The sequence below is a fragment of the Musca vetustissima genome, unplaced genomic scaffold (assembly GCF_032173495.1).
Source record: "Musca vetustissima isolate MV318-11 ecotype Yass unplaced genomic scaffold, APGP_CSIRO_Mvet_v1 utg7689, whole genome shotgun sequence".
In the NCBI taxonomy this organism is placed as follows: domain Eukaryota; kingdom Metazoa; phylum Arthropoda; class Insecta; order Diptera; family Muscidae; genus Musca; species Musca vetustissima.
The window spans coordinates 121,304-146,070 of NW_026876222.1; the positions used below are offsets into that span (position 1 = coordinate 121,304).

The 24,767-nt window shown below is 34.0% G+C and overlaps 1 protein-coding gene across 1 annotated transcript; it reads right to left on the reverse strand.

The window, feature by feature from the left end:
• Positions 1-1,978: 1,978 nt before the first annotated feature.
• Positions 1,979-24,534, reverse strand: LOC133338786 (activated Cdc42 kinase-like; the record flags this gene model as incomplete). Its single annotated transcript, XM_061546892.1, has 11 exons — positions 1,979-2,178; positions 3,109-3,471; positions 3,505-4,833; positions 18,049-18,289; positions 18,348-19,090; positions 19,160-19,316; positions 19,648-19,973; positions 20,034-20,334; positions 20,403-20,704; positions 21,976-22,390; positions 24,428-24,534. Coding segments are annotated over 11 exons (4,476 nt in total), but the record flags the coding sequence as incomplete, so codon positions are not given.
• Between the last annotated feature and the right edge of the window lie 233 nt (positions 24,535-24,767).

A 24,767-nucleotide genomic window follows, 5' to 3' on the forward strand; every position in this document is an offset into this window, starting at 1 on the left:
TATAGAAAAAAGGCTTCAGCAGACCTAAGGAGAATTTTTCTATAGAAAAACCGACCTCAGTAGACCTGAGGACAATTTTTCTATAGAAAAACCGACCTCAGTAGACCTGAGGACAATTTTTCTATAGAAAAACAGAACTCAGGAGGCCTGAGGACAATAGAAAAACAGATTAACAGATCTATAAAGGGCCAATAAGGCGTGGATTTAAAAAAAAAATATTTTAAGGAAAGGGTAAATAAGGCGTGAATTTTTAACCCTTTGTGACCCAATGTTGCCCACAGGCAACAAAATGTTTTAGAGCTTATATTTAATATGTAGCTAGTAGATATATATTATTTGGATTTCATTTGTCAAAACCTGATTGTGGGCAACACATTTCAAAAGAAAAATCCAAAAAATTCAAAATTTTTGTAAAGTTATGAACTTTTCAATATAGAGAAGTGGTCAAATTTGTGTACAGTACTAAGTTGTGTATACAGTCCAAATTATTTAAATCGCTTCCTATTCAAATTGTACAAGTTCTGATATCAGAATTATTTTTGCTTAGTGTAAAAGTGAATATAGAGAATAATTTAAAATGATTTTTCTGTCTATTTTGCATTTGGTTTTCTTGATATTGGACTTTAATTTTTCCGAAAGAATGTACTGTATCTCCCGATTGCAAGGATGGATGTCAAATTTTGTGCATAACTTATTTAGGATAGTTGGGGCTCAAAGGGTTAAAAACAGACGTAAATTAAAAAAAAAACATTTTAAGGCGTGAATTAAAAAAAATTAAAGAATGGTAAATGAGGCGTGGTTGTTTAAAAAAATATTTTAAAGGCTCGGAATTTTATAAAATTTTACATATTTTTTTAAGAAGAACCAATAATTAATTTTAAAGAGGGACCAATATTTCTGAAAAATTTTACATTTAAAAAAAAAAAAATATTTTAAAGGCTCGGAATTTTATAAACTTTTACATATTTTTTTAAGAAGAGCCAATAATTAATTTTTAAGAGGGACCAATATTTCTGAAAAGTTTTACATTTGATATGAAGGGAGTTGGTGACCCAATTTGGTCTCAAATTTGGATAGTATTTATTGGTGTCTCCAACTGAAGGTTAGATTAAAGGATATACGGCTGTTATATTAGCATATAAAGGGAAAATAAGAGTGATTGGAAAGATGTAGTGCAGAGAAGAGGGGCTAATACAATAGTGGATTCTTCAAAGGACTATCATTGGCGTAAGACTGCATTCTATGATGGACTGACTATAAATGTCCAAGGCGTGGATTCTTTGATGAACTGTATTATTGTAGAAACATTTCTCCTTCTACTCTCTACTCCTCCTAAATTTCGAAAATTAAAAGAGGGATAATATAAGGAATGTTTTTTTTCATCTTTAGTCTTACCCATTATTATTTCTTACTCGTCCTTTGTTTTTTCTCATAAGAATAAAAATATGTTTTTTAAGTTATTAAATAAATTTGTTTATTAATATAAAAAATAGGTGTTTCGTGTTTTTGTTCTTTATAAGATCATCTGGTTACAAAGGCACTTGTGGTATTAAATGTTCGCAATTATTTTTGTTTTTTCGTTAAGTATTAATTAAAAAAATACATATATAAATTAAATTATTATGCAATAATATAAGATTGTGTGTATGTGTGGGTGTTTGTGTTTTCTAAAAACATAGATTAATTACTTCTTGGAAAGTAATTGAAACAAAAATATCAATGATGAGACTGAGAAACTTATACAAGCAATAATTAATAAGTACAAAAAATATAGGGTCCTGGAGGATTTTTTCTTAATAAATAAAATCGATTTAAATAAAAAACTTATACAACAAAGAGGGGTCGAAAAATAGAGAGACAGGAGGGAGATACAAAGAAATTCATGCATTTTTTTAAATATTTAATGTTTTGTAAAATTAATGTGTTAATGTGTGTGTGTGTGTAAATTTCTTAATAATTATATAAACGATTTAAACGATTTGTTAATCAAGTCTTCGACATTTTGAGACGTCTCGCTGTGGTATGTAAATCCCAGTCATATTTCAATAAATATTCTACAGTTTCAGGCATCGTCAATTCCATATCCTTGAGGATATTTTGCAGCTTAATGATTTTAATGGCCTTGTGGACATCCCATTCGATGAATTCCAATGATTTGAGACAACGTTCGGGTGAACTCTACAAGAAATAGAAGATAGGGAAAAATAATAATTATTAGATATAATATCGAATATTATCAAAGGACTTCTACTATATAAAATATGTTTGTTTCTTTTTTTATTATAGAAAAATTGTCCTCAGGTCTACTGAGGTCGGTTTTTCTATAGAAAAATTGTCCTCAGGTCTACTGAGGTCGGGTTTTCTATAGAAAAATTGTACTCATGTCTCCTGAAGTCGGTTTTTCTATAGAAAAAATTTCCATTCCTCAGGTCTCCTGAGGTCGGTTTTTCTATAGAAAAATTGACCTAAGGTCTGGTTTTCTATAGGAAAATTGTCTTCAGGTCTCCTGAGGTCTGTTTTTCTATAGAAAAATTATCCTCAGGTCTCTAGAGGTCTGTTTTTCTATAGAAAAATTATCCTCAGGTCTCCAGAGGTCTGTTTTTCTATAGAAAAATTGTCCTCAGATCTCCTGAGGTCTCTTTTTCTATAGGAAAATTGTCCTCAGATCTCCTGAGGTCTGTTTTTCTATAGAAAAATTGTCCTCAGATCTCCTGAGGTCTGTTTTTCAATAGAAAAATTGTCCTCAGATCGGCTAAGGTCTGTTTTTCTATAGAAAAATTGTCCTCAGATCGCCTGAGGTCTGTTTTTCTCTGGTCTCCTGAGGTCGGTTTAGGTTACATCGGTGGTAAAAAATAAAGAATGGAACTACTTCGTAGATTATTTACTAAAGGGTATATGATTTCGAATGTCATCTACTGTAAATTATATACCTTCGAAAGTCATATATTAAGGTAAGCATGGATCCGGAAGTCATATTATAATACTAATATTACTTCCGAACTGGTTCAATGTAGATTGGATGACTTCTGAGCTCAGAGCTTATGGAGTAGGCTTTATCTGATAAGACTTATTTGAAAAATTTAAATATTTCTTAGAACTCATACTTACATCTTTTCCCAAAACTTTCATCATGATGCGAACTTCATCAGAATCCACGCCACGTTCATGGCCCTTCGGTTTCTTATCAGAAAATTCCAAAAGATCCTCACAACTAACTGAATTCGAATCATTTAGACGATTTACAGCTGCCGAAAATAGTTCAGCTTCAGTTAAAGGTTTCACCAGGGAGGAGGATGCACCCTCCAGAGGCTTATTTACCATGGCCTTGTCAACAGATTCTCTTACCCTTTGAAAAAGAGCATTGCCAGCAAGCTCATTATCTGCTTTGGAAGAGGGTGATAGACTTGTTTTTGCCGACTTTACAGTACGTTCCGACAGTTGGGGGGTCAATGAAGAAGCATTTGACGATAACTGGGTGGTGGTGGTGCTTGTGACATTTGTTACTGTTGTTGTTGGTGTCATTGATCTTTCCGGGGAATTATTTTCATTTTTAGATTTTTCATTGTTTTGTGGACAAGGTTCCAATGAGGTTGCCTCCTCGGGGGGTGCCGATGTGGGTACGGGTGGAGGAGTTGGTGTTGATGTTGTGGTTGTTGCTGTGATTTGTTTCACCTCCAAACTTTCATTGGATTTCTTATTTTCCATATTTTGTTTATTGATCTTCACCAAATTCTTATCAATATCCAAGTTACGCAGCTCATCCTCATTCACGTATAGGCCTCCGGCCAATTTCTGGGCCTCAAATTCCATTTCTTTACTCTTGTGATAATGATCTTTTTGTATGGAAAAATTATAGAAACCATCGGTAACATCGGGTGATTGCAGAACCTGATCTTTATTGAAATCGGCCTCCAATATGGATTCGAATTGTAAAGAGGCTGTATCATCAGTGCCGATATTTTGATAGGTTCTTTCATTTTGAGCATGCACCGATAATTTGGTGGTGTTTTCATATTCTGCCATGGTCGAGGAGGAGCAATTGTTGTTGTTATTATTATTATTGATATTGAAGGGTTTTATGGTGGGTACAGTTGCCATATTTCTTGTCAGGGAAGATGAGCCGCCGCCATTACTTGTTGCAAGGGTCTTAAGAACCGATTGTTGATCCTCACCCATTACCTTGTTGAGTGTCCGTTGCACTCCATTAGCTGGTATTATTAGGGGGTATTTCCTCACATGCCTTTTGGCGTTGGTTTGTATGTGTTTTTTACCATCCTTGGGTGGTACGGGCAGAGGATTTAAGTCAGCATCGGGAGTCCTATCTCCTCCTGCCTCTTTTTCGGGGAATTTATAAGACGAAGTATTGGTCACATAACTGGGACTTTCACATGGTGATATATTATCACTAAGACGATTATTGTGTGTGGCATTATTACTATTGATATCCATGCTAGCTACACCACCTCCACCTCCATCTCTAAATAACCCCAAATCAGCTGCCTTACGACCACGAGCTCCTCGTGTGGGCAATGTTGTTGGCCGGGGTGCATTTTGTAGAGGTGGTATTACCAATTCATGTTCATTGTGTGAATTTGATCTTTCCATGTGATGCGTGGATCCACCACTCATCATACCAAATTCCATATCCTTGTTGATGTTACACGAACGTCTTGGCAATGTCTTGGCTGATTTCAAGGGGAATTGTGCGCTATCGGGTTTTCGTAATATACATGTGTTGGTGTTTGTGGTAATGGTGTTCGGTTCAATTCCCATAATGTGCTTACGTTCGATCAAACTATTGTAAGCTTCTCGTCCTTCTTCACCGATTATGGCCTGTAGGAAAGAATGAGTAAAAAAAAAGAAAAGAAAAAATGGAAATAAAAAATTAAGAAAATGAAGAATAAGAAAAAGAATGAAATAATAAATAATATATAATCGAAATAATTATAACAAAAATAAAATATAATAAAAGTGTATACAAATCAGAAAAAATAAACATTTTTGTAGGCTCAATGAGAAATAAAAAAATTAAAATTGGTTCAGGTCAAATTTAAAACGTTTTAAGGTTATAGTGGAAGAAAAATTTAACCCCAGATACCAAAAAAAAAATAAAAACCCGAACCAAATTGGGGTGAAAACTCTATATAGAGGCTATACGGGCACGTGCGGAATATTAAGGGCCAATATGGAAATAAGTCAGAACGGTTAAATCGTTAGTAAGACTTTTGAAGTTCTTGAAGGGTCACTATTGGAGGCCATATTGAATTTTCTGTCAAGAGGTCTTTTACCTTAGGCGAATCCGAAATTCAAAAATTACTTGGTCTACAAAATTTAACAACCAAATAGGGACCTTTATCGAAAGTTTTCTACCAGATAATGTTTTAACCTCTTCGAACCTGAAACTTAAAGACGGGAACTTGACATGAAGTATGAACATTTTCTGCGAGCAGATTTTTTAACACTCTGAGGACCTTTCATGCAAAATTACGACAACTTCAATGGGAAAATATATCTAGGGATTTATATTGGACCGTTACATGGGCAAAATGTCAAAACATTGGCCAAAGCTGAAAAATTATTTTCGAATGGTGTTTTAACCCCCGAGAACCCCAAAATTGTGCCACTTTGGTTAGAAAATGACTGGACAAATTTTCAAAACAATGCAGGAAAATTATCTTCGATTGGTTTTTTACCCTCCGAGAACCCCAAATGCCAAATTAGAGGCCTTTGATGGGAAAATGATGCGAGTGTCTTGAAAATTTTTCAATTACAGCGACTTTTTCCATCTCCGAATTTGAATAGTCAAATGGCAACCACATAGATTGGAAAATGAAGGGATGGTGGTCTTGAAAATATCTGAGATTGGGTTAGGCCTTTGCTGACAATGTCAAGGCAAGGACCTATATTAAGATTATGAAACCCATCGGAAACCTCCTATGCAAAATTAAAACCATATGATATCTTCAAAATCGCCGAACTTGTTTGGAATCTTTATTTGTGGGCTTTTAAGGACCGAACATGTTGCCTAGTGTTTTTTGAGGTTTTTACGTTAGAGGTTGTGATCGGCGTTTGAGGTTGTGCACGAACATTATTAGTGGGTCTAGTGTATTTGGATGTTGATGGGAACGTAATGAAAATTGTTTGAAAATTTGTTCGGTGTGGTCGAACATTATTATACTAGGGCTTTTTGAGGTTATGTTTGGATTTTTTCCATTCTTCTTTGAGGTTATGGCCTAATATTAATATTGTCCAGCATTATTGTAGGTTATATTGGATTTATTTTTATTGCCTAGCGTTGTTCGGAGGTTATGATCGAATATTTGTGCCTATTGTCTAATATTTTCAGATGTTACTTGGATTTCTTATTCAAATATTATTCAGGTTATAGTCAAATTTCTTCTTTGAGGTTGTGGTCGACCATGGTTGTTAGCGTTTATAGTGGTTATGGTTGTATTTATCATTCCCGTTTTTTTGAGGTTATGAGCAAATATTATTGTTTCCCAGCGTTATTGGGTGTTATATTCGATTTCATAGAGGTTATAATTGAAATTGTCAATACCTTTTGAGGTTATGTTCGAACTTTTTTGAGTGTATGGCCAAACATTACTTGTTGTATTGCGTTTTTAGGACCTATGGTTGTAAGGAATCAAACCATAGCCTCGCGAAGCGTTTTGTGGAAATGCTTGAATATTTTTGAGGTTATGTCAAATGTTATTGTATATCAATTTTTGAGGTTTTGATCGGTTTGGTTATTACCGTCAGGTTATATTCGTATTTTATGGCCAAATATTAGTATTGTCCAGCGTTATTGGGGGTTATATTCGAATCTTTTGAGGTTATGGTTGCATTTGTCAATATCTTTTGAAGTTATGTTCAAAATTTCTTGAGAGTATGGCACAACATTACTTGTTGTATTGCGTTTTTAGGACCTATGGTTGTAAGGAATCAAACCATAGCCTCCAGAAACGTTTTGTGGAAATTTTTGAGGTTATTTCAAATGTCATTGTCTATATTTTTTGAGGTTTGATCGGATTTGTTATTACCGCCAGGATATGTTCGTACTTTTTTTTAAAGTTCTGGTCAAACATTATGATTCCCTGACATTTTTGGAGGTTGTGTTCGTATATTTTTGAGTTTATGACACAATTTTAATTATTTTTGGGATTGTGTTTATGTAATTTTGTAAATTTTTTTTTCTGGGTCAAAAATGTTAACAGTTGTAACATATGTCTCAGAAGGAATTATAATAGTGCTTATGTGTTAAATTTTAATAAAATCGAATACTCAATCGGCTTCAAATGACATTTACATTTTTACTCGTTGTGTAGAGCTACCATAAATAGCAGATAGATTTAATCTAATTTTGGGAAAAATGTGGTGATGTGCAAAATTTGGTCCAAAGCGGATGCTCAATTTGCTTTGAAAGTTTGACCACTTTGCGGGGGGAAATATCAGAAGAATTTGGTAAAAAATATTACTTTGTTCGATGATTGTATTAAATCGGATACTCCTCCGTTCCAGGTATATTGTATACTTGTTCGTTTTTATTTTGAAAATGTTTGGTATTTTTGAGATTGAGGAATTGTCTCCAATATCGAACTTGCGTCCGTATGTCAGCAAGACAGACATACGGACGCTTCTAAATCAACTCCAAAAATGTCAACATAATCCAAGGTCAAATGACAAGACTTGGGGTCTTTGTTGGAACCCACTAACCTCAAGCCATTCAAACCCAGCTTAATCAGTTTTGAGATCTGACAATTTTTAAGAGATGCTATTATAGCTTTTTATCGTTTTGTATGACTTTTAAATATATAAAATAACAATAAAACTGGGAACGAACTTAAAATGTGGTTCATTTTTCAATTTTTCTTCAAATACATCGGACAAATTATTGATGACTTTGGGTATGAACGAATTAAATGTGGGCATTGTTTTTATTGCTCATTAAAACCTAAGACAAATTTTCATGGACTTGCGAAACCATTTCATTTCATTTTTTTTTTTTTTTTGAGATCGATAGTAATTGGATTTTCTGATCATGGACATGGTCGAATGACAATACTTGGGGTCCTAAACTTATGTTTTGATGAGGCGGATTAATAATAAATGTGGAAATGAGGACTTTAGACAATTTCCTTTGCCCTGCGAAACCCTTTCATTATTTTATAACGAAAATAATTCGACTTTTAGATCAGATTTTATTTCCCATTTCTTAGACTTTCCAAAATTTAGGAGAAAAAATATTGTATTGCAAACGTTTTTTTGTTTTTATTTGGTTAATTGTAACTCCTTTGATATTTTTTTTATTTCGACAACTTTTTTCTTCTTTGTTTCGTTCATAACTTTTAGAAAAATTCTTATGCATAAAATACAATTCCACAATGAAATATTTAATATGTATGCTTTGTTTGTATGTGTATGTAAAATTCTCAATACGTTTTGTTTTTTTTTTTTTTAAGGAAAACTTGGGATGGAAAATTATTATTTTCAGGGGGACATTTTATATCAGAAATAAAAAAAATAACATCAGAACGATTTTAATGATTAAAAAATCCATTGACTTTAAAAAAGGATGTAAAAGAGTTAAAAAAAAAATAAAAACAAACTATTTTAAATTAAAAAATTGAGTCCTTTAACGAACTTCAAAAATGTCATTAATCGGTAATATAAAAAATATTTGTTACTTAAAAAAAAATCATTTTTTTTTTTGAGTTCTCATCTTGAATCATGGATTTACTAAAAATATTTTAAAAAAATAATATTTTTTTGTTTAATGTAATAATAACCAAATATTGGTATTTAAAAAAAAATCAAATAAAAAAATATTTATACAAATATAAACATGTCCCCCTCAAAATTCAATATTCCATACACCAAAAAAATTCCATTAATGCATTGTAGCAACACGATTATTTTTAAATATCAATTTGTTGTTTGTTTCATTAATATTATAGGTTTTTGTTTTTTAATAATTAATTTTTAATAATATATATGTATGTAAGTGTAATTATTAGAATGTAAGTATGTATGTTAGGTAGTTTTTTTTTTAGTTTTTGTAGGTAATATCAATAATAGTTTTCTTTTTAGAATTGGAATATAAGCTTTTCATCTTAACTAAGTACGAGATTCTTAGTTTTTAGTATATCGTAAGGGGTAGTAGAGGAGGAATCATGGTTATAGGTGTGTATTTTTTGTTTTTAATTTTCAATTTTGGACATAGCTCACAGTGTGTTTTTTTATTTTTCATTCCATTTTTAATTTAGAATAGGAGAGAAATAGATTTGATTTGGTTGTTGTTTTAGTTTGTAGTTTTTAATTTGTTTCCAAAATAATTTGTTTCCAATTTTCATTTTGATAATACATAAGTCTTGAGGTATGATGATTAATATAGATGTACTATATACTATATAATTCGTTTGAATTGCATTTTTTTTGTTTTTAGGTTAGTTTTTGAGTTATTTGTTGAGGTTATGTATAGACAGTAGAATTCGGGCCATTGTCATGTCCATTATGCATGACAAGGGGCTGAATATTTTTCGAATCGAGTGGTTTGCGATTTGAAGGAAAACAAATACTCAAGATATATATTTTTTGAATTTCTGAATCTCCACTGTTTTTTGTTATGTATTAATTGTTTAAATGTGTGTGTGTAGTAGGCATGAGTAGCATTTTTTTATTTATAATATATATGCAAGTAAGAATACATTATTTTATAATTCAGTCAAATTAGATTGATTAAATTCAGGGATACCATTGATCCATACAAAAAAATTAATTAAGTTTATGCTTTTTTATTTTTTTATAAAAAAGGTTCTTCACACAATTTTTATAAATTTCTTTTGAAGTTTACTTTGAGAGCTAATTTTTTGTGATTATTTTTTTAATTGTTTTATAAAATGAGATCATGTTTTTTTAGAGTTTCTTAATAATACTGCTAAATATAGATTTTGTAAATTAAAAAAAATAGAAATTTGGGATTAAAGACACCAACATTTACGATTATTCTTAGCAAAGCCTAATCGATACAAAAAATTAATGTACCTATAATTACATCGATTGAAAAGAGTTGATATGAGAATAACAGGTCAAAGATGAGACCACTTGTAATCACCTATATAAGACGAAAGATTTTTCCGAATTGCACTCGTTATAAGGGTAAGACCCTTAAAAAAAAAAAAACAAACAAGAATTTTCATTTGAAAATATTCTATTCATGAAATTCAAAAATCTTGAAAGTTGTTTCCAATGTCGGGTTTAACAATTGAGTTGGAGTCGGAGTCTAGTAAAAAAGTCCGACTTTGCATTTGAAAAAAGTCAATTAAAGATGACAATAAAAAAGAAATGATCGAAAATGCTAATTGGAAGAAAATCAAGGATCGTATTTAGCTGATTAGATCAGAATATTAGTGTTTGTTTTAGGTTATGGCCAGAGATGGGCTGTCAGAAACTGTGACGTAAATGACATACATTTCCGACGTATAATACATACGTCAGAAACGTCGAAAACCTACCTAAATCCATTAGGTTTTTGACAAAATAGCTTTTCCATTAATCAATTTGGAAATTACGCTTGCTTTACTCAAATTAATATAAAACTTCAAATTTTCCTTCTCAAAAAAATTTAGAAATTTTTATCAGTTCTAGTAAGGAATAGTCAGATATATGTAAAAAATAATATATATTCTTGAAAACAACTGTATATGCTGATAATATTAAAATAAATGACGTTTACTACATTTATTACATTTTATACAGGTATATGACATTTTCGACGTTTACACCTTTTTGACAGTCGAAAACCTAAAAATTCGTCATACGGACCATCCCTGGTTATGGCTCGTATGAGTTTTTAGGTTATGTTCGAACATTATCAGTATCCAGTGCATTTGGATGTTGGTTGGATTTCTAATTAGATTCGAAAATGTTTGACGGTGTGACCGAGCATTATTATTGGTTCGAGTTTATGTTTGAGGTCATGTTCAAATATTATTATTGCACAGCGTTATTGGAGCTTATGTTTGTATTATTTTTATTGTCTAACATTTTCGGATGTTGCTTGGAATTATCATACTTTTGTTGAGGTTATGTTTTCCGATGTTGCTTGAAATTCTCTTTTTTTGTTGAGGTTATGGCCGAACAATGTTGAGAATTTATAAAAAAAAAATATTCAAATTTAATTTCATTTTTTTTTTATTTTTTAATATATCTTTATCTAAAATGCAAAAAGGCGTAACTAACAAAAAATTGAAAATTGAAATTGACTTTGTAAACACATGTAGTTTATTGACATTCACAATATTCATTCAAAAAGTCAATTTAAAATTTTTTTGTTAATTACGCCTTTTTGCATTTTAGCTAACGATATTCATTCCTGTTTAAGGTTATGGACAAATATTATTATTGCGCAGCGTTATTGGAGATTATGTTTGAATTATTCTTAGTGCCTAGCGTTTTTGGGTTGTTGTCAAACAATGTTTTCATATTATTGAAGTTAAATTCGAATTTTTTTTATTTCATTTATTTATTATTAAATATCAATACATGGGAAGCTTAGCATTTTGTGGACTTTTGAGGTTATGGCTGGACAGTATTATTTCCTAACGTTTGTGGAGGGTTATAGTTGTATTTATCATTCCCGTTTAAGGTAATGCTCGAACCTTTTTTTGAGATTACAGCCAATTATTAGTTTTGTCCAGTATTATTGGAGGTTATGGTTATGGTTGGAATTGACAATACTTTTTGAGGTTATGTTCGACATTTTTTTTAAATTATGCCTCAATAGGATTAGAATCTAGCATTTTCGGAAACTATGGTTGTGTGGAATCAGTCCATAGCCTCCAGAAACCTTTTGTGGAAATGTTTGAATATTTTTGAGGTTATTTCAAATGTTATTGTCCAACGTTTTTGGATTTCTTGGATGGATTTTTTATTCCTTTCAAGTTAAATTCCCACTTTATTGAGGTAAAACAATATGAACCCGTTTTTTCGAGGTTATGTTTATTTCGTTTCTCTTTTCTAAATCACGATCATAATGATCGGTGATGGACATGGAACGACGTCTATGTTGATCATGTTGTTGCTGCTGCGACTGGTGCATTTGCATACCACTGTAGTTGATGATGATTCGATTTTTTTTATTACCTTTTGATACTATGTTGTCCAATTTGTTCAGTTATTGGAGGGTATGTTTGAAACTTTTGAGGTTATGGTTGAATTTCTAGCTTTTGAGGTTATGTTCGACCTAATTTAAAGATTATGGTAGAATATTATTGGGGAATTAAACCTCGGATTCTAGTCAGAAAATAGCCATTTGAGAAAAGTCAATTAAATATGTCTCTGGTCTGTATAAATTATCGACAATTTAAATTGGAAGATCAAGGATCGTATTTAGCAGATAATCGAGGAATATCGGACAATTTGGTATTGATCCGGTCTATAAGAAGTTGAAGGTTTTAATTTACTACAGCCTTAGCCTTGGTGAGAATGCAATACAATGCAAGATCATTACAATATTCAACAAGTAGCTTTTGTTAGAAACTGAAAATTTTTTCTTCCATGTCTTCACAGAAGTTTTTGGCCATATATTACAGTGGCTCGTTATGACCCGTTTTCATGTTTCACATTCGACTTTCTCATAGAAATTGATATACATTCTAATAAACGAATCCCCGTTTCCCGATTGGTAATATCAAATCTGGATCAAATAAATGGGAAATGATTGAATTAATATTGATATCCGTCATGCCAATTCAGAGCTATTCCAAATTTCTTGATATCTGAAATTATAGAATCTGAGAGGATTATTTGGAACAGTAATTAAATGAAATAAAAATTTAATGTTCTCAGGGTGTGGAATATTGTTAAAAAAACATTTTTAAAAATTGATTTTTAATTTTATCCAGTTCTTCACGATAGTTTTACAAGTGGGATGATGGCCAAACTAGAAAATAACTTGGTGGAGATGATAAAAATTATGTAAGTCCAATAAACATTCTCCATTACAGGGTGATTAAAAACGGTTTTGAATTAATTAATTACATCACTGTTCTGGATTATCTGGAATTATAGATTCTAAAATGATTATTTTGTTTCAAATAAATAAAAAATAATCTTCACTTGGTGAAAAACATCATATCTGTGAGAATTGTTTGTTTTATTTCGATATCGATGAATGTGGTGTCTTCAAATAAATCCCAAAATCTCTTTAAAAAATATAAAAGTATTTGTTTTCTTTATTTGGCTTTGCAAAAACTAGCAAATATTGTTGCAGCTACAAAAAATCAATAAATTTCACAAGGATATTTTTTTATTATCCCAACATTCTACAGTGTAATAGAAACCCTTTTGATTTGTTGTTGTTGTTATTGTAATATAATGAATAATTATTTCGGTTGGTTTTTGCAGAAATTCTTGCTTGTGCTTTCTTTTGGTTGTTCATGTTGTTGTTGTTTTTGATGATCATTATGATTTTGTGTTTGTTGTGTTTTTTTATTATTTTTGTAAGGCACTCCTTAATATTTGAGAGATAGGATATATTTGTTTTTGTTGTTTTTTATTGGATATTTCCAGAGAGAGCAACTATTGTCTTGATTGTATTTTTGTATAAACTCTTCTAACGGTTATTTTTGTATTTTTTTTTTGGAATAAATTCTTTAGTTATGTGTGGTCAGGATGCAATGGTCAGAAAAATGAGAGTATGGGGGTTGATGGATGGGTGATTATGGATTTGGTTCTGTTGTTGCTGCTGTCGCTGCAAAATGCATATAATCTCAAAGTAAATTTAGAAAATATTTTAACATACGCTGTAGCTATGGAGCAGGACTCGGAGGTAGATGATGGTGATGGGGTGCACTATAACCTAAACGATATTCAAATTGATCACTATCTGTGGTGGAAGAACTCAATGTGGAAGAAGGATGATGATCATTGACACTGGTGATAGTAACAGCTGCCGCAGCAGCGGCTGCTGCCCCATAGCCGGAAGAATGTTGCTGCTGCTGACGCCACAGCATATCATTTTGTTTAACTGTGGAAGCATGGATTTTTTCTGGCCACTGGAATTCGGCGTTTGTGGAATTACCCCCCGTATTGTGTTCCGTATTATCATTATAGGCCGAGGGTGGACTACGTCCCGTCAAACGGCTAACATCAAACTCCTGAAATACCGATGAATTGCCAATGACATTTCGAGAATACGGTGCAGCCGTTGAAGAGGCCGAAGATGAACCCGATCCTGAACCTTGGGTAATACCCGAAACTTGGAATGTTTTTGGGGCTTTATTACTTAGTATGGGTAAGTTGAAGCCCCCCTTCTTGGCTGGCTTACCACCAGCATTGCCACCAAAATCATATAACCTTTCCTCATATGGATATGTTTCCTCATAGGGATTGCGATTATAGTTACGTTGTTGTAAATTGGAAGATGCACCCAAACCAACCATGGGATTACGCGAAGAACCACCACCTCCTCCTCCGCCGCCGCCACCATAATTATAATGGGGTGCGGATTTAATACTGGCATTTGAACCATATATTTTACTTTTCCGATTATGAATATCATCACGATCATCTTGTATGGATTCGGAAAAAACTTTCCTATTATAGGCTTGTCGTCTACGCCTGGGGTAAAGGCTACCCGACCCTGAGGTCCTTGAGCGTATATCACACTCTGAACGAGCAATACTACGATCCATATCACTTTCCTCATCGGTGCTTGATGAACTGGTGGCCACCTGAGGCATGGGATTATAGCTTAAACGTCTCAGGGTGCGAGCCCTTACTGAACGCGACTTGTAAGAGGAAGACTTTGTGGGACGATGTTGTATATCTTGTGGATCTAGGGATAATTGCTTTGTTTTATTGCTTCGTTTTTCTTTTCTAGCTGCCGCAGCAGCTGCATCACGATCTAAATGATCGGTGAAAGACATGGAACGACGCCTATGTTGTTCATGCTGCTGCTGCTGCGACTGATGCATTTGTATGCCATTGTAGTTATCCATGTTCTCTTCGATTCGCAACTGATTGGGGGAATATATAGAAGTATTGCTTGATTTATGCATGCCGGAGCGAAAGGGTGAAACCAAACTATCATCACCGTATTTGAAAATTTCCGCCTTATAATTGGCATAGCCCCCGCCGCCACCACCACTACCTCCACTTCCATTGCCTGCCCCACCTCCGCTACTGCCCAACAAACTGGGCGAGGGGAAACTTAAATCCTTGGGACTAAAATAACTATCCTGAGGACTATAGCTAGACTTCTGGCTACTACGACGGGACAATGATATGGTATCTCTGGATGCAAATCCTGTATCTGGTGTACTTGATCTCTTGTCATGGGAACTTTGTTGTTGTTGCTTATTACTGTTACCACCACCGCCACCACTATTTATGTGATGCCCTCCCCCTGCCTGTGAACTCATCATTTGTAAATGTTTATCTAAATGATTGGTGGCGGCCTTAAAATCAAATGTTGTAGTTGTTGTATGTTTGCCATTTTGATAATTATACACGGTGGCCGAATTCAAACTACCCGTTGCACTACTTATCTCATCATCAAGCGATGAAACAATACTTGAAAATTGGTCATTAAGTATTGTCTCATCCGAATCATTTTTATCCACGTCGGTATAGGTGTGCATAAAATCTAAATTCAATGCTTTCAATGTATTTTCAATATCGAGCAAATTTTCCGACAACGATTTTTTATCTTTTTGACGAGGACTTTGTTCCGCTTGTGATCCGTGTTCATGGGCAAATGCGTCCGTGTATTCAAGCGAGGGCGGTGGTGTTGGTGCCGTAAACGAACTACGACTACCAAATTGTAAAGGACGTGACAATATTTCACGCGATTTCTCAAAACAAAAATCGGAACTTTCTTTATCGAATAAGGGTATGCGTATATCGCCAGTTGTTGTCTCAATGGTTGTGTTCATGTCACTCGATATCGAGCGAAAACACTTTGGTAATGAACACAAAATAATAATTTAAAATATAATAACGAAAAATAATTTAAAAAATAAATCATAATTTTAATTTCAAAATGATTAATACGAAAATTATTTACCATAAGGCAAATTTATAAGTGAGAGCAAAAAGAGAGAGAAAGAGAAAATAGAGAAAATGTAATTTCATTAATTATTACTTAATAACAATTTTCTAAAATACCATATATTATTTAAGCCTAAAAAGATTTATGAATGTTCGACCTAAGCCTTAGTAAAAACTAAGCATGTGGGTTCGAGATAAATAAGTCGTATTCTTTAAAAATCTACGCCTTATAGAGCCTTAGAAAAAGTATTGTTTAAAAATCAACAGCCTTATAGAGCCTTAGAAAAGGTATTGTTTACAAATCTACGCCTCATAGAGCCTTAGAAAAAGTATTGCTTAAAAATCTACGCCTTATAGATCCTTAGAAAAAGTATTATTTAAAAATCTACGCCTTATAGATCCTTAGAAAAAGTATTATTTAAAAATCTACGCCTTATTTAAAAATCTACGCCTTATAGAAAAAGTATTATTTAAAAATCTACGCCTCATAGAACTTTAGAAAAAATATTCTTTAAAAATCTACGCCTTATAGAAAAAGTATTATTTAAAAATCTACGCCTTATAGAAAAAGTATTATTTAAAAATCTACGCCTTATAGAAAAAGTATTATTTAAAAATCTACGCCTTATAGAAAAAGTATTATTTAAAAATCTACGCCTTATAGAAAAAGTATTATTTAAAAATCTACGCCTTATAGAAAAAATATTCTTTAAAAATCTACGCCTCATAGAACCTTAGAAAAAATATTCTTTAAAAATCTACGCCTCATAGAACCTTAGAAAAAATATTCTTTAAAAATCTACGCTAGAAAAAGTATTGTTTAAAAATCTACGCTTTATAGAGCCTTACAAAAAGTATTGTTTCAAAATCTACGCCTTATAGAGCCTTAGAAAATGTATTGTTTAAAAATCTACGCCTTACAGAGCCTTAGATAAAGTATTGTTTAAAGATCTACGCCTTATAGAGCCATAGAAAAAGTATTGTTTAAAAATCTACGCTTTATAGAGCCTTGTAAAAAGTATTGATTCAAAATCTACGCCTTATAGAGCCTTAGAGAAATTATAGGTTTAATTCAGTAATCTATGCCAAATTTCGTGCAAATAGAATGAAATATAGGGACTTTGGTGCATCATTTACATAAAATCGGACGAAAATATATGGGAGCTATATTTAAATCTGAACCGATATTCACGAAAATTAGCACACATTATTTTAGACTTTGTTCAGTACGCTGTGCCAAATTTCGTGCAAATCGAAGGATATATAGGGACTTAGGTGCACCATTTACCTTAAATCGGACGAAAATATATATGGGAGCTATATCTAAATAATATGGGAGCTATACCTTAAATCGGACGAAAATATATATGGGAGCTATATCTAAATATGAACCAATTTTTCCAACTTTCAATAGGGTTTGTCCTTGGGCCAAATATGTGACCTGTGCCAAATTTCATCCAATTCGGATCATAAATGCGACCTGTACTTTGTTTACAATTTAACATGAACAGACAGACGGACATGCATAAATCGGCTCAGAAAGTGATTTTATGCATATTCTCAAAAAGAACCAGGTGTCTATCTCGTTTCCTTTTGCCTGTTACAAACATATGCACAAATACATAATACCCTGTACCACAGTGTGGTGAAGGGTATACAAATCTACGCCTCTTTTTATATGGTTTTAAAAAATCTACGCCTCAATAGAGTACCACAAAAATACACCTTGAAAATTTACTCAGTATGATGGCTCTGGAAAAAGATTTGAGACGCTCAGGTATCACTTTTAGATTAGGGTAACCTAAAACCTAGGGTCGCTTATTTAGCGGAACCTATTTCGCCTCTTCTACATTGTCCCTTTTTTCTATTGATGTGGATTCTCAAAAGCTGGAATCCACATCCCATATCTAACGACAAACTTTGCCTCATAAACATCTCGATTATATATAAATATATTTTTTAAATTTCCCCATAAAATCATTGAGCTTAACATACCTGTAAATCTGGTATACTCTTCAGTTCTTCGGTGAAGTTTTTCTTTTTCGAATGTGGTGACAAAGAGTTGACATTAGTTGTGGAGCCACTTGTGCCTGAACTATGTAGACTAGAACCATGGCTTTTGTCACCGCTGCCGCTGCTGCCATGGCCACCACTTAGATGGGGAAAACGGAAACTAAATTTTCGTTTGGGACTTTGGGTGGAGGGTGTTTGATCGGAAACCAAATCGCACATGGATCTACATAAAAAGGAATTTCATTATTTTAATAAAAATAAATTAAAAATAAGTTATTTACCTGGCACTAATTTCATTGGCAATTTCAATGGCCTGATTGAGTATCTTTTCATCCTTGACCGAAATGGGTTTAACAGTGCCACTGGAATTTTTCGATTTTTTGGAGTTGTGACCACCACTGTTTTTACGTATTAACTTTGAGGTTAAATCGGAGAAATCACTACGCTTATTATTGTGTGACTCAGATTCCGAGTTTTTTGATGATGACGCCGTGGCACTCATTGAACCAAACATTGAATTAATTTCATCCAATAGCGAAGGACCAAAATCTAATTTGTCGGGTGTTATTTCATCATCGGATATTTCATGATATTCATGAGGTTCCTCAAATTGAACACCACCACTGCCACCTGTTGCCGATGAACCATTTGTAATCGCCGAATGACGCCATAGCAAATTCTCCTTGGCCTCAATGCCATAATTATTATTCTGTAATGCCAATGTCGATGCAGATGAAGTACTATCATCCATAGATTTGTGAGTAAACGGATTTGTATTACTGGAGGGAAATTCAAATGTTGTTGTTTGACCATTGTTACTAAATTGTTTGGGTGTATTTTCGGTGGAGGGTATAAATGAGGGATTCATCGTGGAATTGTGATGCGATGAATCATCTGCGAAATATCCACTTGCTGTTTGCAATGAGTCAGGACTAGTTGGTGTGGGTGGCAGTAGCAGAGGTGTTTGTTCAATATCCTCAGAGGGTTTGTAGGGGGTGACTATTTGTCGTGGCACGTGATTGTACTGTGGGGGAGAAATCGAAATATATTTTAATATAAGAAAAAAATTTAGAGGTTGCTTTGAAGGACTTACATTTTGTGTGGTACCTAAAAATGCAATATCACCAAAGGAAGCTCCATCGATGCCAACATGGCCGGTATGTTTAAAATCGTTTTGAGGTTTGGAAATCATTTCAGTGCGTAATTTACGTTTACTGCTACGTTCATTGGCATTTCGTGTAAATGTATCTCTGCAAGGGAATTAGATTATTTGAAGTTCTTGAAATATATTTTGGGGGTAATATAGGGGGTCCAATAAGAGGTGTTTTTTTGGAGTTCAAAGAGATAAATGGCCAGATGTTTTTTTGTTCATAAAATAAAAAGGAAGATAAATAAGGAAGATATGCCGTTCAAAATTAAAAATAATATTAGATAAAATGGCCAGCATGATCAGGCTTCAGGTTCATTTTCTAATCATGAAATTTTACTGCCCTCGGAAGCTTGAAAAGAGTTAGCTTCCGGGAAATTCTAAACACCACCTCTTGTCGGAAACCCTATATATTTGCTTCATATTGTTTTTACCTATTTAAAGTTGGAAGACCTTCGACATATGCCACGGTATTGGATGGATTAAAAAATCCCGTTTTACCTGAATTCAATACACCCTTCCAATAGGGTGTACCGGTGTTACGATCCAATACTGTGATAATCTCATTTTGACGATAAATTAAATGCTCATTGGTTTTGGCCTCTAGGCAATTGGCAACAGCCTTTAATTGTTCTGGCTTCATGTCGGGTAACATTTCATAAATCTCCGAAAATTTGGGCCGCTTTGAGGGATCATCTTGCCAACATTTCATCATAAGGGTATAATATTCTCGGGGACAACATTCCGGCTGTTCCAGACGCTAAAAATAAAAACAAATTTTTTAAAATTATCCAAGAACATTTTTCAATATTTCACCCACCTGATAATTAGGAGCATCAATGGCCTCGAGTATCTGCAGGCCGGTCAATGCTGCCCATGGTTGAAAACCATACGAAAACATTTCCCATAAACACACACCATAAGCCCACACATCTGAGGCATTTGTGAAACGTAAATAATTGATGCATTCCGGGGCACACCAGGCAATGGGCAGTTTGAGATTAACATTAAAATTAGTCTTATAATAATCCTTGCCGACACCCAAGGCTCGCGAGAGACCAAAATCGGATATTTTTACTTTGTTTTTGCTGAATACCAATATATTACGGGCGGCCAAGTCTCTGTAAGCAAGATATAAAAAAATTATAATTGTTTGCTACGGGCTTGTGGACTTCGTTCCATGTCTTACCTATGTATCAATCTTTTATTCTCCAAATAACGCATACCATTACAGATTTGCAGGCCAAATTCACACAGTGTTGGTACGGTGAGAAAACTCACTCTCAGTCCAGGGTCTTTGAGACATTCCAGCAATGATCTTAAATGGGCCAATTCTGTGACTAACATTAGGGAATCGGTGGCCAATACCACACCATAGAGGCGTACAATATTTTCATGTTCTATGGAATGCATAATAGCAGCTTCCTTAAGGAATTCCATGGGATTTGATTGCATGCGTTCGCGGCAGAGGCATTTAATGGCCACTTGGATCTGTAGAAAATAGAAAAATATTAAATGTTAGAATAAAAATATCTAATAAACAATTCGTCCCGGCTGAATAAAATTTCCTTTGGGATCTCTGCAATTCAGCCCCGCTGAATAAGATTTCCTATCGCTAATCTGCAATTCAGCTTAGCTGAATGATATTTTCCATAGGTAATCTCCAATTCACCCCGGCTGAATAAGATTTCCTATAGGTAATCTGCAAATCAGCCCGGCTGAATAAGATTCCATATAAGTAAACTGCAATTAAACCCGGCTGAATAAGATTTCCTATAGGTAATTTGCAATTCAGCTAAGCTGAATAAGATTTCTTATACGTAATATGCAATTCAGCTAAGCTGAATAAGATTTTCCATAGGTAATCTGCAATTCAGCTAAGCTGAATAAGATTTCTTATAAGTAATATGCAATTCAGCTAAGCTGAATAAGATTTTCCATAGGTAATCTGCAATTAGACGCGGCTGAATATGTTTTCCCATTGGAATTCTGCGATTTAGCCCACTAAATAAGATTTCTTATAAGTAAAATGCAATTCAGCAGGGCTAAATAAGATTTCCTATAGGTAATCTGCAACTCAGCTCGGCTGAATACGATTTCCTATGTGTAATTTGCAACTCAGCTCGGCTGAATACGATTTCCTATAGGTAATCTGCAACTCAGCTCGGCTGAATACGATTTCCTATGTGTAATTTGCAACTCAGCTCGGCTGAATAAGATTTCCTATAGGTAATCTGCAATTCAGCCCGGCTGAATAAGATTTCCTATAGGTAATCTGCAATTCAGCCCGGCTGAATAAGATTTCCTATAGGTAATCTGCAATTCAGCCCGGCTGAATAAGATTTCCTATAGGTAATTTGCAATTCAGACCGGCTGAATAAGATTTTTTATAGGTAATTTGCAATACAGCCCGGCTGAATAAGATTTCCTTTATAATGTCTGCAATAAGATTTTCCATAGATATTCTGCAATTCAGCAAAGTTGTAAAGAAAATTCCACAAAAAAATCTTGTTATTCAACCAAGTTAAATTAATTATCCAATTCAACAAAAAAAATAACTACAACTTAAATCACTTTGGTTTCATATCGCTTCGTAAATTGATTCTCTATTTTTGTCCTCCCGGACAAAAGAAAAACATGAATGAAATTGATTTCGAAAAAAGGAAATGTTTATTTGAAGAAGACATGCTACTTGTTAACATTTCATTTCCTCATGTTTTCCATCGTCTTTTGTGTGTGCGTGTGTTTGTTCGAATACCTACCCTCTCCGATCCGTTCGTCCATACGCCCTGCTGTACGATGCCAAACTCTCCGGTGCCCAATTGTTTGTTAACACTGATGGCATCGGCGGGAATGATGTGCTTATTGTTGGGTGCCTTATTCGGTGAACTGCTGCTCGCCTTTGACGAGGCTCCGCCCGTTGATGTACCACTTAGGCTACCCGAAGGACTGGCCATGGTGGCGCTGGGTGTACAACCGGAATTCTCCTCCCGTTTGCCGCCAATCGCTGTGGGTGCCTGCAGCAAACGCTTGATTTTGCTCAAGTAGCCATGTGGAAAGTGCTTTTCATAGAATTTACGTAAACGTCGTATTTCCGGTCGTGACATACCGATGCTTTTGAGATCTTCATCGGTGGCATATTTGAATTGTGAGGCATTTGTAATCTTAAGTTCATCTCTGTGTAAAAATGAAAAATGAAAAGAAATCGAATGAATGGAAGAAAGCAACAAAAAAGGTAAAGAATCTCAATGTAAATGTGCGTGTGTGTGGGTAAGAGTATGAAATGGAAATGTTCGCAGTGACGGCAACAACAGCAAGAAGGCGAACAACAAAGAAACACTATATAAACAGATCAAGCTCAGGCAAAACAGAATTAAATAAAGAAAAATACTTTCAATCATGGGACAATATGGGTCCATTACACAGTGGTTGGTTGTCATGTTGGCTGAGTAATGGGAATTTTCTGAAGTTTTCTAGAATTCCGCAATTCAGTTAAGCTAAATACGACTCTCAATGTAGCTGAATAAGATTTCCCATTGGTAATCTGCAATTCAGCGTAGCTGAATAAGATTTCCTATAGGTAATCTGCAATTCAGCCCAGCTGAATAAGATTTCCTATAGGTAATCTGCAATTCAGCCTAGCTGAATAAGATTTCCTATAGGTAATCTGCAATTCAGCCTAGCTGAATAAGATTTCCTATAGGTAATCTGCAATTCAGCCCAGCTGAATAAGATTTCCTATAGGTAATATGCAATTCAGCCCAGCTGAATAAAATTTCCTATAAGTAATCTGCAATTCAGCCTGGCTGAATAAGATTTCCTATATGTAATCTGCAATTCAGCATGGCTGAATAAGATTTCCTATATGTAATCTGCAATTCAGCATGGCTGAATAAGATTTCCTATAGATAATCTGCAATTCAGCCTAGCTGAATAAGATTTCCTATAGGTAATCTGCAATTCAGCCTAGCTGAATAAGATTTCCTATAGGTAATCTGCAATTCAGCCTAGCTGAATAAGATTTCTGATAGGTAATATGCAATTCAGCCCAGCTGAATAAAATTTCCTATATGTAATCTGCAATTCAGCCTGGCTGAATAAGATTTCCTATATGTAATCTGCAATTCAGCATGGCTGAATAAGATTTCCTATATGTAATCTGCAATTCAGCATGGCTGAATGAGATTTCCTATAGGTAATCTGCAATTCAGCCTAAACTCAGCCTAGCTGAATAAGATTTCCTATAGACAATCTGCATTTCAGCCTAGCTGAATGAGATTTCATATAAGTAATCGGCAATTAAGCCTAGCTGAATAAGACTTTCTATAGGTAATCTGCAATTCAGCCTAGCTGAATAAGATTTCCTATAGGTAATCTGCAATTCAGCCTAGCTGAATAAGATTTCCTATTGGTAATCTGCAATTCAGCCTAGCTGAATAAGATTTCCTATTGGTAATCTGCAATTCAGCCTAGCTGAATAGGATTTCCTATAGGTAATCTGCAATTCAGCCTAGCTGAATAAGATTTCCTATAGGTAATCTGCAATTCAGCCTAAAGGTAATCTGCAACTCAGCCTAGCTGAATAAGATTTCCTATAGACAATCTGCATTTCAGCCTAGCTGAATGAGATTTCATATAAGTAATCGGCAATTAAGCCTAGCTGAATAAGACTTTCTATAGGTTATCTGCAGTTTAGGCCAGCTAAATTAGATTTCCCATAGGATATCTTCACGTCATCCCAGCTGAATAAGATTTCTATTACGAAATCTTCAATTCCGCTCCATTATATTGAGACATGATACTGTAACAAGAAAACAGAAAAAAACACACCAACAAGTCAAATGTTTTGCCTTCAAACGCAGCAGCGCACATTGCACTCAGAGTTCACATTGGAACTTTTTAGATGCATTGTTCTGTGGTAGTGTTGGTGCGGTATTGCTGGAGAAGCAATGTAGTGGGATGAATTTGTTTGATTTGATTGCTTGTGCTTGCTGCCACTGCTTTGCATTTGCATTCATTGTTCGTTTGGGTGATTCTGTTTTGGATATTGTGGCACTCTCAAATGTCTAACGGATGCACATGGCTTGGCTGGAATGCGTAAAATATGTGGGTGACTAAAATGTCTCTAATCGATACAGTTGCCAACCCCCGGGTCCTCCCCCTCTATATTTTCTTGTTAAAAGTTTTTCATATTCTGTTATTGTCGATACTTACTTGACAGCATTGTAGTAATGTTGCAATTCGGCCTCTGTTAGAAATTCATAGACATCAATTTGGGGGCTATCTGCAAGAAAGGACAAGCGAAGAAGAAGAGAGATAAACAAATGAAATCAATATGCAAAAATATTTGAAATGCAATAATAAGAAGTAAAGGTTATAGACGGTATGGTCGACTGGTCTATAACCTTTACATAGTCTAGCTAGTTAATATTTTATAAAATAAATCTGCTTTTAAGCCTAGCTGAAGTTTCCCATAAGTAAACTTGAATTTTGCTTAGCTGAATAAGATTTCCTATAGGTAATCTTTAATTCGTCTTAGCTTAATAAGATTTCC